Raw genomic sequence first — 17,210 nt, forward strand, 5'->3', positions numbered from 1 at the left:
TTCTGATGATATTTGACTTATCACTAGTTCATTTTTTAAAACGCCTTTATTGCCATATTTGGGCATAAGGCGTGCAATACAAGTGCTTATACCGCTTGCAATGTGCCTGAGTCTGTGTGTGTCCTGTTGCCATCCCATAATACATTAACTATTTCATGCAAAACTGAAGTATTTTTTACGAATCGATTCTACTATTTTGAATTCGGAAATTTTCTACCAGTGTACCGGTGTGTCAGATTTCCATCCGAAGTAAAACAATGCAAAGCCTTGGTGCTACATTCCGATTCGAAACTTAACCTTCTGTTTGTTATACACAAACTTCGCAGCCAACTGTTTAGTGTACAGGACAATTGCGGGGCTAGCGCTACGACCCTTCTGGCACTAGCAGTCTCTCCCGAGCCGATACTCGAACCTACGACGACTGGCTTGTTAGGCCAGCATCGTACCTCAAGACCATCCGAAGTAACCTCTGCAAAATGTTGTAGATCCTACCTACATCTAGAATATTGATTCGCATTTTTTGCTAGATCTAGTTGAGTGTTTAAACTCTGTGCGACAGATCACTGGACAGGTACACTGGTAGTGTTGGCAGAAATAGTAATTTTCAGCATTTAATTCGACATGCTCAACTTTAAACAGCTGTAACTTTTTCAAAGACATTCTAGCTCTTCAATGTCTTCGACAAAGTTGTTAAGCATCTAAAATACTATACTTTAACGCAATGTAGTGCACTAATAAAGCATTACTAAACTCTCGAGAAAGAAACATGTAAAAAAGTTGGTTTTCTCATACAAATTTGAAATGCGCCAAGCGAAAATAAATCAATCGACTTCCGGTAAGTTTAGGATTGTTCGGGGCCCTTAATGGAACCAAAAAAGTGGTTCTGGAAAATCGATCGCTTTGCCTCATCCTACTTAGCACAGTGCAGGTGAAGCAGTAAGAGTTATCTTACTTATCAATGCATGTTTTTAGCTGGAGTTTTAGTACTTCGTGTGAACAAAAAAATCGTGCATTCGGAGAAAACGTTTTTACTGCGGTTTTCGCGAGAATAGTTTATTCGGGTAAATATCTTTCGGGGAGATTGTAGGTACATTCGGGGAATTGGTACACGCAAAAGTTGGATGGTGTAAAATCAGTACAAAATTGTTCGTTTTTAGCGCAATTGTTGATGTGATTTGAAACCAGTACAATGATTGCATGTTGGGCATAACGCAATTAATGCTCTAGCGTTTTTTCAATCAAATTGGCAGCCCCAAACTACTACACTTAAACAATTTCAACTGGTATCAAGCAGCATTGCAAAGCGAGCGAAAAGCAAAACCTTCCTCCTTCTTTCTTCTTGGGAACGAGACATATGCTACATTTCTCCAGTCTTCTGCACACACGCTTTCAAGATACTCTTTCTTCTTCATGCATTACCCTGAGTAGCAGCAAGCACGCACAGATAGCATGAGTGAGACTAACAACACTGGTATCAAGTATGCACTGCACTGGTGTCTCGCTCATTTCGTACTAAGATAAGACGCGACAGCTGGCTTCTTATTTTTCTTGTCGTAACGGCCGTCATCCCCGTCGAAATTTTTTTGAACGTTCCATACCGTTGATGCCAGGATGATTATTTTCAACAACTTCTGCAGGTCAATGAAAATAAAACAAATTAAAATTGCAATATATAGGCGAATAATACTCAATTTGTAATTATTATTTTATGTTCAATAAAGCATACTTCTACTATAAAATTTTTTCTTCCCAAGTTTCTTGGTACCTAATTTTTTTCTTCCTAAGTTTCTTGGACTTCAACCGAAATAGTACAAAACGATTAATCAATGCATTTTTAAAGTTGTAACAGTGATATTTCACTTACTCGGTAATATTTTGTACCTTGCATACTTTTGCATCATTATTTATGAACAATTATAATAACTAAATTATGACTCTTCAGCATCACTGCTTTACAGTGAAAAGTAACCTCGTTGTATTTTCTACGTGACGATTGCGTTATCGGATTCAGCCAATCAGCAGCCGGTTCAAATTGGTTGAATGTAACGGTGACCAGCTGTCACGTCTTGTCTTAGATTTCGTAAAGCGACGTGACATCGCCTTGCGCGTCGTAATCAGAACCGAAAGAGAAGCGAAAGAGCAACCTGCAAATTATATGTGTGTGTCTATTCTCGTCGCACGTACATGGAAATCATACGAGCGAGACAGAAATTTCTCCGTCGCTTGAAAAAAAAAGCGCGTGCACAGGATGACAAATTACAATTATTCACAATTTACAAGTGTTGCCATAAAGAATCGGCAACGCTTTTGTGGCTTCGTGGAATGGAGGGTTTTGCTAGTTTTGCGGTGAAGCTAGCGTTCACCTCCCTGAAACGTTCGTAGCCTGTACTTTTGTATACGCGGGAATGAAATGGCATGTTACACTGCTGTGCTTCACACTGCTATAAACAGCGACATCGATAGATTAGGCAACACTGAACGGGAGTGAAGAGCACGTCAGATGTCTTCTCTTTGCGGCCATTGTTGTTTGGGGCTCGGCATCGAGGGGTTCGTCATAATGGGGTTACAGGTCGAACTCGATTATCCCGAACATCAAACAATTTTTCATTCCGGATAATCGAGTTTTCCGGATAATCGAATCACACAAAAAATACTGAAATTTTGCGATTAACGAACATAAAATAAATATTTCTTTTCTTTATTTCACTTGTATGATGCAGTGACGTAACCAGAAGTTATTTCTGAGGCGAAAAGGGGAAAAATCTTGAGAAGCAAAAAAAAATAAATTGGACATTGATTAGTTTCACTTAATTCGAGCATGTCCAAAACATGCCGGAATTGACTTAAATGGTAACAAATATGCCAGAAGGGATGGTAAAGGCAAAATTTCGATATAATAATTGAAAACGGACACCAAAAAAATAAAATTCCGGATAATCGAGTCTAAAATTCCGGATAATCGAATTCCGGATAATCGAGTTTCCAGATAATCGAGTCTCCGGATAATCGAGTCCGACCTGTACTGTCAAACTATAGGTAATGAGATTACGGTGTCAGGGAGGTGCTAGCGTTGATTACAAAATGTTGTGAACAGAATTTTGGTTCGCTTTTTTTTGCAAATCATTCAATGGTACTTATTAATGACCTAATCCATCGAGGTAAATCGATCGAGTATCATAGCCAAGCATGGAAATTTTCACTCACTAGCAATATTTCATGCAAATGTGTTATTTGATTCATCAGATATCGTTCAACTATTTCCACTCGCGTACAAGCTTTCCATATAAACGCTGCTGATTGTTTTTAGCTTCTAAGAGTTCCAAATACAATAGAAGGAGACTGAATGATTCAAACACGATAGTATTTATTGTATCCAAGTTAACTTGCATTGCGCGAGAATCTTTGAGATATTATCGCCAGTGATACAAAATTATGAATCCAAATGAAGGTTAGGTTGCGTTCAACTGTTTGCTTACCGGAGCAAGCAGGTATCATCAATGCTAACGGAAATTATAGCATGGTGTATTAGCATGTGATATTTGAAATCACCAAGAATCATCGTGGTATGTCACGGTGAATGCACGAAGTGGAGTAGCCGAATTCCACCTACAAAGCAACCAACATTTGAAAGAATCGTTGCGATCGCTTGAGTGCAATCGTTCACGATTCTTTCGTGAAACACTCGCTATAGGTTGCTCGTTCCGCCTAAAGCAGGCAATACTGACACAAAATCATCAAAGAAAGCTACCATATATTTCTTTGTTCAAAGCTGTCTCTGCAAGCGTGAGAATGTGTAACTTTCAATAGCAATGGTTTGCTGGGATTGAAAGCTTATGAACAGCACGTTCAGGGATAATACCCGAATGATTGTTATGCGACACGATTTTTTCCAGCCTTGATTATAGCTATTTAAATCTAGTGAGTTCACAAGTTGTTGTTTGCTGCTTGCACTGCTCCATGAGTAGCAGTCACTAATACACTCGACGTGAGAAATAAAGTGTCGGTATATGATACATATTCTGATTTCATTCTATGTCAATGTATTCGCAGTACAACTGTTGCGTTATGCATTTCACACATTTATTGTGCGATTTCTGTGCAACATTTGTGCGAATCAGGAAGACACAATGATTGTACAAGGCTTTAACTTTTGCGTGTACACTCGGGAAAATCTTTCTGGGAAAAAGGTTTCGGGATAATAATTTTCGGGGAATTGTTATACAATCGCCGTGCCAGCAGTTTAGTGCATCGAACATGCCGTATCTGAAGGGATCACAACTAGCTGATCCTCGATTCAACAAATCGAGTTCAGTTGAGGCTATTTTAGGTTCAGATGTCTCTCCGTCCGTGCTTGAATCGGGGCAGGTCAAGAATCAAAATGGCATTTCTGTTACACAGCGTTCCATATTTGAATGGATGATCGCAGAAAAAATTTGCAAACAAGAGAGTATACACACTAATCACGCCGTGATCAATCTTCACCAAGGTTTCGACGTTTACCGTACGCTGCGACAGCTTTGAGAGGATCAAGAGCTGCACGACACCAAACCTTTAGTGGAGGAGGAAAGAGAATAATCAAACATTTCGATTCAACTTTACTACATACAAAAGATGGACGCTTTATCAAAAGGCTACCGAAAGTTTCAAGGAAAGGTATACAACGCAACGTATACATGCAAGAGTATATACACTTGGGCCATATGAAGTTAATTCCTGATATCGACTAAAATGGCTATCGATAATTATCGATGAATTCCTCAAAACTATCGATAATTATCGATAGCTTGACAGCTAGAACTAGATAAAGGAAAAAAACAAAGTGTTGCTTCCGTTGTGAACAGGAACAATATTTAAAAGTTTATTCGCACACATAATTCGCACCTACGCTAAATCTCGTCGTTATCCGTACAAGTTAGAGTGAGCGAAAATGATTATCTCTCATTTTTCTAACAATTTTGAAGAGTATTTCATGTGAGAGCGAACAAGCATCGAAGTCTCTTCCAACAATGGCAAGGCCAATTAATTTTTCTCAGTTCTGGCGTCACTGTGGAGTATGAATTCCAATGCGAGAAAAATATCAATAACTATCGATAACGCTAAAAGCTTAACGATTCTATCGATAGCTGGCAACTAATATAATTATCGATAGGTTTCCCATCCCTATTCCTGAGTCGGAAGTAGCAGTTGATTGCAGGAAGTCCTGCTATTGGCCTCACCATAGAGTCAGCAAAGAAGACAGTCTTACCACCAAACTTCGCGTTGTATTTAACATGTGTTACGTCGTCCGGAGCATCGCTCAATGATTTGTTGCTGAATGCGCCTAATATCAATGGTGATTAATTTGATGTCCTTCTGAGATTTTGTTCTTTTTCGGTGGTATCTACAGCGGACATCGAAAAGATGTACCGCCAGGTGTTGGTACATCCAGACGATACGAATTATCAACGCATGGTATGACGAGATTCATAGGATAAGCCTATACAACATTTTCGGCTTTTGACTGTCGTTGTAGAAGGCAGTGGAAGTGTTAGAGAAAAAATATCCTGGCGCTGCTGAGCAAATGAACCTACGTCGATGATCTGACTTCGGGGGCTGAGACAAACGAAGAAGCAATAGAGTTGATTAAGCCAATTAACGACATCCTGCACAATTCTGGTTTCATCTGGTGGAAGTGGAGTTCGAACTCAACACCGGATTCCAGCTTATTTTCAGATGTCAACGTAAATGCTTAACCAATCAAATTTCCGGACAATCGGAATCCGGTAAAGGCGTTTGGTACTCATTGGTTACCTGAAGAAAAATTTGCAAGTTGATGGTTCCATCCAACACAAAACACCAGTTGCAGTCGGACACTGCGCGATTGTATGATCCGTTTGGATGGTTTACATCGGTTATCATTCGTGCAAAAATTCTTTATCAACAATGTTGGCTTTATGATTTGAACTGGCATGATGCGTTACTCCCGTGCATCGGAGATGCATGTGAACAAATGTTAGTTAAAAATCCCAGCTGGATGGCAAACTTTCAAGGTCAAATTGAACTGGTTTCTCAGACGCTTCTGAGGAAGCATACACCGCAGTAGTTTGTTTGAGATCGGTTTGACATGGTAAAATTAGTATTAGCCTGATTGCAAATAAAAAGAAGGTGGCACCGGTTGAACAAGACGCGATCCCCCGCCTTGAACTAAATGCAGCAGAACTGTTGGCAAGGCTGATGAAACGTATAGCAAGACCACTTGGACAGTTCGCATGGACATGGAGTTTCCGTAAAATCCAAGATCAGTGATATGTACCCATTTCTAAATAAACACGAAACAATGCGAGTTGGTGGTCGCTTACAACAACCACCCGTTTCGCATTAAGCATCCAATAATCGTACCGCAGGAACATCGATTTACAGAGGTAGTGGAGTAACCACATTTTCAGAATTGTCACGACGGTCCATCGCTTTTGACCGCAACAATCGACCAGTACTACTACATTTAAGAATGTAAAGACGTAGTGAAGCAAACTGTGCGTACCTAACTGTGTAAAGTGCTGTCGCTTGAAGGCAAAAACGGCTCAACAATTGCTGGGAAGTCTTCCAGCGGCACGTGTTAAGGCATGTCGTCCATTTGCTCCTGGTGGGGGTGGACTATGCCCGTCCAATTTTGCTTCGCTCCAGTAACACTCGATGAGAGAGATCCATGAAGAGATAGGGTAAGGAACGGCTTAAGCAGTAGCGCTATTTTAATCAGTCGATGAAAACTCCTGAATTTTGATCAATATCGACAATTTCAATGATGGAAACGAAAACTTTGATCGTCTAGCTGTCTTACGAATATGAGAAATACCGTAAATCACAAAGAAATCTGTGAATAAACATGAATCGAAACAAATCGACCTATATTGCAGCCATTCAGGAGCCACTTCGGGTGCTGAAAAAAAACGCCTTCAAAACAGATGGAAACTGCTTAAAGTAGGTTCGGGAGAGTTTCGGGTTCGGGAAAGTTTGATAAATTAGTTTTACAATCTGAAAACAAGTTTTGACAGAGAAAAAGATAGAGAAAAGATTGATATACTTCTGTTTGATTCCATGCGCGGCGAGGATATTGCAATGAAATCTGACGCAGAGTGACATTTCCGCAATCAGCTCCTTCAGCAATGCCAAATCGGGGCGTGTCTGAATTCGAGGCCGCTGTGCCCTATTTCGTCATCGGTCGATAATTTTGAAGCGTTCACATCGGGGCACTTTCTTGTGGGCCAGCCGTTAAATCTACTACCCGAACCTGATGTATCACAAGTGCAAATGAGTCGACTTGATCGTTGGAAGAAGGTTCATACGATCGAGTTTTGGAACAAGTGGCGAAATCGCAACCATGAGGAAAATGGACAACAAGCCAGCACATAAAACCAGGTCAGCTAGTCTTGGTGAAAGGTGAAAATGTATCATCCTCAGCGTGGGAGTTGGCCAGAGTATCTGCGGTGCATCCAGATCAGCAGGAATTGGTGCGTATTGTCACTTTGCGTCGAGGCAAGACAGAGTATCAATATCCAGTTCAGAAGCTATGTCCACTTCCGGATTGTGATGCTTCCTCAAGGCGGGGATGATGTTGAGATGTTTCTAGCAATCCCCTGGTAAACAACCAGTATATTTACTGTTATATCTTTATTTGCCAAGAGAAAGGGAAACGAAAACTTAATTTCGCTTGTAACGGAAACGTAGAGCAACAAAATTACTGTTTTATACTCGCTTATTCTTTTGCTTGCGTAGATATTGTCCTCGGCTCGACCACGTGGAAAGTCGGTTCTTTGGCGTCAGTGTCCAGTTACTTTTCGTTTAATCCGGTTCGTCCATTCATTAACAAGCACAAAATGGCATCTCTAGCCCATAGAAACATCTATGCGAGAGTTCAACCAAATCAAACATGGTCGATTAAATTGGTTGCCAGTTTTTTTCTGGAATTGCTCAGCTAGATCATCTCCTGGCTTTAAAATTTAAAATTAGACCAAACTGCTCCAGAATAGTTACGCATCATCCATTTAAAAAATGAAAGTAACTTCAATTGTTGGCTTTATTACGAACTTCCAAGATTCCGTTCTGATTGGACTTCGAATTTTACAACTTCATCTACTTCAGAGACACCCTGAGTTAACGACGTTCATAATTTGTTCTGATAAGTATTCGATGATGAATAAATAAAGTGTTTTTTAAAAAATCTAAGACTTTTTTTCAAAGCAAATTTTTGAAAACTAAGCTCAGCTCTTGGAGGTAGTCTTTCCCTGAATGTGCAAAGCACGCAACCCTATCTTTTTTTGAGCGCTGATAACAATACGAAGGACAAACCAATTGATGGTGATGATGTTTGGCAAATATAAGAAAGAAACGCACTCACTTATTCCATCCATTATTCTCCTAAAGAGCCATTCCATGCCAGATGACCTATCCTTCAATACTAAGTTTTTTTTTATTTAAATAAAACTTTGCACACATCTCTGACTCAGCAAACTGAGTATTTTTCGAGGGTATAAAGATTCTTAGGGGCCGTTCCTAAACCACGTGGTCATAAATAGGGGGACGGGGAGTTTCTTCAAAAGACCACGAAAGACCACGCACCGGGGTGACCACGTGGTCTTTTTTCCTGACCTATAATTTATTGTTGCCACCAAGTCAAGAATGAAGCTTTTGCATTTAAGAAATATAGCATGTAGGTACTGAAAGTTCAATAACGAAAATGTAAAAAAATTGAGCTAATTTTTGGCAGTTGACAAATGAAAAGACCACGTGGTTAAAGTCGGAAAGGGGGGGTTAGCCAAAAGACCACGAAAGACCACTGGGGGTACGAAGGGTATAAATAGTGATCAAAATATGACCACGTGGTTTAGGAACGGCCCCAATAAACTACTAAGTAGTTTTCAAATAGGGCGTGTAATTTTTTTCTCTAAGAAACTTAGAGTTATGATAAAACTTTTATTAAAAAATTCAGGATGGAGAAATGATGACTGCATTCAGAAAGTTATTTACTACAAGTTTTTTACCAAATACCAAATATCATTGAAACGTGTAATGGGATGACAAAAATTGCTAAACATCATAATAAAAATAACAATAGTAAAAATAATAATTTCATATAACTGCTAAAATCATTTAAAATTCTCGAAAGCATTGGAATAAAAATAAACTTCAAAACATATGCTTTTAATCAACAGTTTTGTAATAACTTTAAGTTTTCACGAAAAAAATAAGAGACAAATTCCACTCTTTTTTTCGTTAAAATTCAAAATATAATGTTTATTATGTTTTTATTTGCAAATTATTATAAATTTTTCTACAATTCGTTCCAAGATAGTTTTTTGCATGCAGCTACTGGTTTCTGAACTACAATGCTTCAAATAAAATGTGTGCTAAAATACATACCAAAACACTAATACTGGAATACGAATCCGAAAAGTCGCTTCAATTTTTGCGTTTTGCTTTTTTCAGATGATTCTGGCTGGAAACACTCTAAAACCAAAAATTTCGTCACACTCGTAGATCGCACGGTTCTCTACGCCTTCGGCTTTACTTATCAATCATTGAATAACAGCTGTGCAGTACACTCTCAACTAGGCCCAACGACGAAGAGCACAATTGAATTCAGTTATCATTGTCGGTTAGTGTTAGAGAACGTTAGTGTTAGCGAAATTCTAGTCGCCTTTTGCATTGTGGAATATTCTTAAATCTAAATAAGAAACCAAGCATCATGCCAAGCACGCCGGAAAGCTTTTCAACGCTTCCAATTGCCTCCTGTCAGCAGGCGTTAGAAGACTTGCTTCGAAAGGAATTGCCGAACAGTGATCTATCATCTCTGAAAATACAGGCCGGCTCGAATAAAGGTGACAACTATAGTTGCATTATTTATCGTGCTCAAGTGAAAACTGGAAACAAATCAACGGTTAGCATCATCGCGAAGTTACCTCCACAGGATGAAACTCGACGCAAGCAGTTCTTCGTGAGAGCTTGTTTTGAGCGAGAAATCTTAATGTACAGCGAGGTATTTCCTATGATGATGGAGTTCCAGCGATCCAAAGGAGTAGATCCTAACGAGGGTTTCAGTCATATACCCACCTACCTACAAGGTAGCCTAACCGACCATGAGGAAGCAATCTTCATGCGTGATTTGTGCGAAGAAAAATTTGTGATGGTGGACCGATTTAGGATAATGACCGTTGATGAGTGTTTATTGATGATACGGACCTTGGCTCGGTTTCATGCAATTTCTTTTGCACTAAAAGACCAGCAACCGGAACGAATGAAACGATTCCAACAGATGTCGGATATTTTGTCACTTCCGGAAGCCGATCAGTTGATGCAAACATTCTATGCTCAAATGGGTGCTCGAGCGCTCGGTTTGCTAGACGAGAAACAAGAGCCGGAAGTGTATACCAAAACCAAACGACTCCTAGCATTGTCGTGGACCGAATTGGCGAAGAATTTGCTGGCGGCAGAACCCGCCGAGCCGTATGCCGTCATAGGACAGGGAGACTGTTGGCAAAACAATCTCCTGTACAAATACGAAGTAAGTTTGAAAAATACTTATAACATCGTGTAGTATTTCAACATATTGCTTTTACAGAACGGAAAACCGGTTGACATTCGCTTGCTCGATTGGCAGTGCTCCAGGTATGGCTCACCAGTTTTGGATCTAACCTACTTCATCTTCTTGGTTACGGACAAAGCGTTTCGCGATAAATACTATGAAAAACTGCTAAGCGTTTACCATACGACTTTGTCGGAGTTTGTACGCCGATTGGGTTCCGATCCGGAGCGACTGTTCCCATGGGACGCTTTTCAAGCACAACTACTTCGCTTCGGCCATATGGGACTAGTGATGGCTACCATCGGTTTGCCAATAATAACTACCAGACCCGAGGACGTACCCGGTTTAGAAGGTTGGTCAAAGCAAGTGCAAGATGGCGAGATCACCGAACAAAGCTTTGGTTCAAAGGATTTAGAAGCAGTGTACCGGAAAAACATGACAGACTGCTGTCGGGACATGGTCCGGTTGGGATATATCTGATAAGAGAAGGGGAGATTCGTTATTTATAAATTTCGCAGCAATTGGTTGAACGTGTTCATTGAATAAATTTTAAATACATTCTACAAGGTGACAAGAAACTACATTCTAAAATCAGATTTGAAACGTTGGAACCAAATTGTGTGAACAAACTTGTTTATCAAAAAGTTAGCAATTAAGTTAGTTGTATGGTCGTTTCCCTTCTCTTGACAGGAAGGTTTGGATCGCTGCGAATGATGACAGCTCTAATAAGGTTGAAAAGTCATCATTTGTGATTAGCCACGCAAAATTAATTAACCCTCTAGTGCCCAAATTAATTTTCAGATGAACTTCGAAAAAAGCACTTTGAAACTTTATAAACAATTTTTAAGTATTGATTGAAGTTTTTTTGAGGTTCAACTGAAGACCGTCTAACGGCGGTACTGGGCACTAGAGGGTTAATTGACAATTTTTAGTTAAATTCGAATTCCAAAATTCGTGTACAAAAAAAAAATATTTGTTAAAGGTTTTGAATCATTTCTGCTAAATACTTTGCACAAACAATCAAAAGCAGTACATATTATTTTCACCCGCGAATCGAGATGAAGATTAGAAGAAAAGAATGAAACGATCACGTAAAATCAGTGAATATGCAGCAATTGGAATAATTAAACTCATCGGACACTCTAAATAAACGATTGAAAAATAAAAATCAAATAAAAAATAGCCACGTAAAGACGACCTAAATAATTTAAATTTTAAAATCCGCGTAAAAAGCAATTTAAGTGTCTTGTTTTTTTGCGTTCTAATTTTATTGAAGGGCTGCACATGACTAATATTTAAATATTTTGCTGTTTTCAAAGGCTGTTGTGCATCAATCATCCTTACCTTTAGCTCCGCCGTGATGGCATTGATTTGCGGATTGTTTTTCAACGTCTTGGCACCCTGTGCGAACCGGATCGTCGACAGTGTCTCGCTCAAATCTTCGGGCAGCGGGCTCACACAAGCTAACAGCGTTAGATACGAGTTAGAATTAAGCGAATCTTGCAGTACCGTACTAAGGATACTGTCACGATACGGAACCACTTTACTCCCGATGGACAACGCCTGCAGCACCTTCCCGATGCTCAGTAGGCCCTGATTTATGTGAACGCCTTCGGCCAGGGCCACTCCTTGATGTCCCGTGCGACGGACACCCTCGGAACCTGCCAAATCCACCAGGTGTAACGCAGAAACAATCCTTGCATCATCGTGTACAACTGAAGCATGAATGCTAAAAATAGCGTGCGATCTCGAACTAAGCGTATTCATCTTGGTCGGCCGTACATGCCGATTTTTGTTTCCTTCCATTAGAATATCTTGAGCCTGTCCCGCTCGACTGACCTGACGCTTTGTTCCACCATTGAACTTACACCCACGCGTATTTATAGGCTCCGATGAGTTTTCCGACAGTAAATCATAAATTTTCTCGTTATAAATCTCCACAAATGACACCTCAATCTCGTAATCCTCCTTGTTTCTTGATTCTTTGAGTAGCTCAAAAGTCTGATCTAGGGCTCGCGTTATCATACCTCGGTTAATGTCATGGGGTCCACTATGATCCCATTGCAGTCCCATTGTGAAGGTTTTGCCTGTTCCGGTTTGCCCATAAGCTAATGCGGTGCAGAAAAATCCGTTTATCATTTTGACGACCAGCGGCCGAATCAAAGCATCGTACACTAGCGCTTGGGATGCCCCCGGCCGGAACACGTAATCGAACACAAACGGTCTCTCATCCACTATCAAAATCTGATCATTTGCGAAGTGGTGTTGTATTGTGCTCTCAACTTCAACGCAATCAGTCGGTCGCTCGCGGATGGCAATGCGAACCGGTTCCAGTGACTCACAGCTGGCGTCAGTAACAAGCTTCATATTTTACGGGTGAATTCTAACTTTCAAATAGCACTCTTCTCAACAAACTAGTAATCATAAATATTCACTGCACAATTACCACTATTAAAATCACCGGACTGATGAATCACGCGAGTAAAAGATTTTTATTCAACCGACGCAGTTCAAATCCAGCCATCGCCAATCAAAATCACGATGTATTTTGTAAACAGTCGAGCGATAACGGGCGAAAAGTGCGATTTGAAATTATCAATAGGCGAGTCGACAAAAAAAAAAGTAAGGATTTCGCCGTTTCATCGAGTTTTCATCGTCGATTTACACGCTTGGTTAGGAACATTCAAACACAAGCTGTTGCTATACCCTTTGAAGTGACAACTCAAATATGCATTGGCGGATTAAAGTGACTCACTTACTTTTGAGTACCTGCACTGAAGTCATCATTAGGTAAAATTAAATATCTTGAATCATTAATATCAATATTAAAACCTTTATAGAAATTTACCCCTGCGATTCGTGTTTTATTAAGATGTTGCATTGTTTTTACCATTTTTCTTTTGTTTTAAACACACTAAGAAATCATCACCTAGTACGGTAAAATAAATAATGGGTTCAATATGGCAATTTCGTTCACGGGTTTCTTTAAAACACGTATTACTATGTCAAAGCCGACGTTTTAAGGATATATTTCCTCGTCCTCAGGGCAACCACTATTAACAGTTTACAATTTACATAAACTAGTCACACGAATTAAGTTATTACATACACCACTCAACAAGGTAAAATAAATTACCGAGATTTCAACAGCTGAGTTCTCGATAAAACATTTAAAAACCGAGTTTCTGTGAAACCAACAATTGAAACCTGTCAAACTTTAACGAGATTCTCGTTAATATTTTACCAAGATACTTATAAAATATTTCCGAAATTTGTTTAAATATGAGCCGTTGCGAACCAGAGTGGCCTATGTGCCATCGAGCAAATTGTTCAGAAGAAGCAATTTTCGAAAAATCTCTGAATAAAATTCTGTTCAACGGATTCTTTCAAACAAAATGTTCTGATATAAAGGTTATGAAGTGGTTTAACATTGGGATACATAAAATTAACAGTTTCTTTGCGAAATCGGTGATTTTATCTCACCAATGTACATACACCACTCTGACTTCATATCTATATTCACTGGAATCCTCGAATCGTTTCGGAACAGAATGGTCTATGTACACAAACCTGGTAAATGCCAAAGAAAATGACGGTAAATCGTATAAAATGGCTAGTGTCACATGTTATATGATACATATAGCATGTCACATGTAAGATGTCACGAGTTACATTACATGTAACACAAGATATTACATATTACATAATATTTTACATGTTACATTTTTCGTGTTACATTACGTGTAACATGTTACATATCACGTGTCACATGTACAAAACAAGTGGCATGTTCCTTATCACTTGTAATATGCTACATGTTACGTGTTACATGATAGTATTACATCGATTTATGTACATAGACCACTCTGTTCCGAAACAAAACGGCCATTCTGTTTCGGACGAATTATCAACACGGAATAAATCAGCTTTACAATTCGATTTTCCGAAATTTTCTTAATCTCCAAACTTCAACTTCTAGATGCGGTTTATGCAAAAAACTCATTTTCGTAAAAAATGGTCTTTAGATCACTCTGTTCCGCCACGGCCCATGTGATGTATACTCGCAAATTTTAACTGTCAAATTATTTCAAATAAACGTAGCAAATTTACAAAACGACTAAATTTACGAAATAATTTATAAATTATTGAGACAAACAGTAAAACAATAGCAACATTGTTTCAAATGGGAGTGTTGTGTTGCTTACAGGAAATAAACCGACATCAATCAATCTGCAGTTTTTCATCCTGAGAAGCGAGTCGATAACCTACAAAATTGAGGGAAGAAAGAAACCTTCATATTTTTAATATTATTGGCAAGAAACAAAAACAAGTTATAAGAAAAAGTTAGTGAAACTACTCATTATACTCACGATAGCATGAAATATTGGAACGACCAAACGTTTAAGGGGAATGAATTCAATAAATAAGGTGACGAATAGAAAGCTGAAAAAACTGGAACAATTTTTCAAGAACTGGAGATATTCAACCTTTAGCTGTTTCGCTGGTGTGCCCAAAAAAACTGGAAATATTCACAAAAAAACTGGAGAGTTGGCAACGCTGCCGATACTGATGCACTCGTTATTTTGACAGATCTGTTTTTATGAATCTACACAAAACACAAAACTATGGAAAATCTGCAAATATAATCGAATGAATAAAAATCTGCTCACGGACTCTAGAAATCTGCGATCTAGCCCGTTCATCTGATATCAATATTGTTCAAATCGTTTGTGTAGTTTCTGAGATAATGAAGTTTCGTGATTTTCACATTACAGACGAAGTTACAGTCCGATTACAGTAAAACTCAATAGGGTGTTAAAGTATTAATCCGTTTGCAAAAAAAATCAATAAGGTCTTATGGGGCAACAAGACCTTCCATATGACACTGATTTTATGAAAATCGGTCCAGCCATCTCTGAGAAACATGAGTGAGATTAAATAGTCTCCAGGACACGTTTCTTTTCATAACTCCTGAACCACAAGTTCAATCTTCATAAAATTCAAAAGCTAAGGGTTTTAGGTAACCCGTTCATTTGAAATTAGTTTTGTTCAAATCGGTTGTGTGGTTTCCGAGATATTGATGTTTCGTGATTTCTACATTTTGATACATAACCTCTAAACTAGAAATCCGATTACAATAAAATTCGATACAGTCTTATGGTACAACTAGACCTTTCATAAGCAATTTATTTCATTGAAATCGGTTCAGTCATCTCTGAGAAAATCGAGTGAGATCGGGAGAGCGTTACACACACATATACACACACATACAGAAAATGCTCAGCTCGTCGAACTGAGTGAAATGATATACGACATTCGGCCCTTTTGAGCACTTTTATACCTTTAGTTTTTGCAGTGATTGCTATATCGCAGACAAACGTCCAAGCTGAATTCCAAACTTGTGTAAAGTTTTTTGTAGTAGCGATTCGTAACCAGATAGCGCTACCAGTGACGCTAGCCTCGTACACCAGCGAAAAAAAAGTATTGTAGCGATAAGGTCACCAGGCGGCGCTAGTGTACAAGTGATTTATAACGCGATTCTCTTCGAAAATTTACACAGAATTTTCGATCAATGTTGTTCTTGCTTGGACGTCTGTCTGTGGCTATACCTCTCTGGGAAAAAGTTAAAAACGGTTTTGTTTTATTTTGGGGCCCCACTTAACACTGAGCCCCGGGGCCCCACAATGGTAAATACGGCTATGCGGAGGTCGATTGAATTCTCCACGAAAAATCACGTTTTTTCTTCTACTCCGTATCCGTAGTTTCGTAGCATATTACGGGAATCGAAAACAAAATCATCGATGAAGACTAATTGATTCAGCTTCCATAAAAATGCTCCCGCAATTTAGTCAAATTAATAAAATTTGTGCTCCTAATATTCAATGTCATCGTTACCTAAAAATATCCGCTTTTCTAATTTGTATAGCATGTCTTTCAATTTTTTTCTATGTCAGTCCAGCTGTTTTTAAAACTCGAACTATTGATGCACCTTTTAGAATGTTGCCGAAAGCGATCTCTAGCTTCATCTATGAATAATACAGGTTCCTTAAAAAAAATTCAACAGCTATTATCGTTACATAGTCCCAAAATATTGATAAACCAGTCTCCGATGTTTTCTTGAGAATACTCCTTCGCCCTCCTTCTTAAAGAATCCAATTGCTAATCGTTGATTTAGAATTTCCAAAAATTTCTGTTTAGTATCCAGCTTTTCAGGTAATGGCGGACAATGCACGCAGCCCATTTAGACGTTTTCTGTAGGTCGGGTAATTTTCAATCGCAGTAACGGAGTGAAAAACATAAAATTTTTGCAACGTAGCATAGCAACTTTAGTAAACAGTTTTGTTTATCATGATCCGCGCATGCGCACGACGAAATTAAAATAACAAAACGCCCATTGTTTGTTGAAGTTGCTACGCTACGTTGCAATGTTGTGATATTTTCTACTACGTTATTGCGATTGAAAATTCCTTGACCTACAGAGAACGTCAAAAAGGGCTGCGTGCACTGTCCGCCATTACCGCTCGTGGAAAGCTGGATTGCGATTGTTTTCAAGAAAATAAAATGCATAATGGCAATAATAGACTGTATTTACAGTCGCGTAACTATTTCCCGTTATGCAAAATATCTTTATGAGGCATTTTAGTAGTGTAAG

General features: G+C 38.9%; 2 protein-coding genes across 2 annotated transcripts in view; one reads left to right on the plus strand and one right to left on the minus strand.

Annotated features, from left to right (window-relative positions):
* LOC129732203 (uncharacterized) overlaps positions 1-11,750 on the plus strand; it is a 29,071-nt gene extending 17,321 nt beyond the window's left edge. The window contains exons 2-3 of the mRNA XM_055692830.1: positions 9,463-10,537; positions 10,595-11,750. Coding sequence (XP_055548805.1) covers positions 9,722-10,537; positions 10,595-11,038 — 1,260 coding nt within the window. The 5' untranslated portion in view covers positions 9,463-9,721 and the 3' untranslated portion in view covers positions 11,039-11,750. The remainder of the gene's footprint in view (positions 1-9,462; positions 10,538-10,594) is intronic.
* The window catches only part of LOC129732128 (kinesin-like protein KIF22), a 63,345-nt gene extending 50,211 nt beyond the window's left edge, over positions 1-13,134 (minus strand). The window contains exon 1 of the mRNA XM_055692676.1: positions 11,903-13,134. Coding sequence (XP_055548651.1) covers positions 11,903-12,925 — 1,023 coding nt within the window. The 5' untranslated portion in view covers positions 12,926-13,134. The remainder of the gene's footprint in view (positions 1-11,902) is intronic.
* Positions 13,135-17,210: the final 4,076 nt, after the last annotated feature.

This window comes from Wyeomyia smithii, chromosome 1, assembly GCF_029784165.1.
Source record: "Wyeomyia smithii strain HCP4-BCI-WySm-NY-G18 chromosome 1, ASM2978416v1, whole genome shotgun sequence".
NCBI classification, from domain to species: domain Eukaryota; kingdom Metazoa; phylum Arthropoda; class Insecta; order Diptera; family Culicidae; genus Wyeomyia; species Wyeomyia smithii.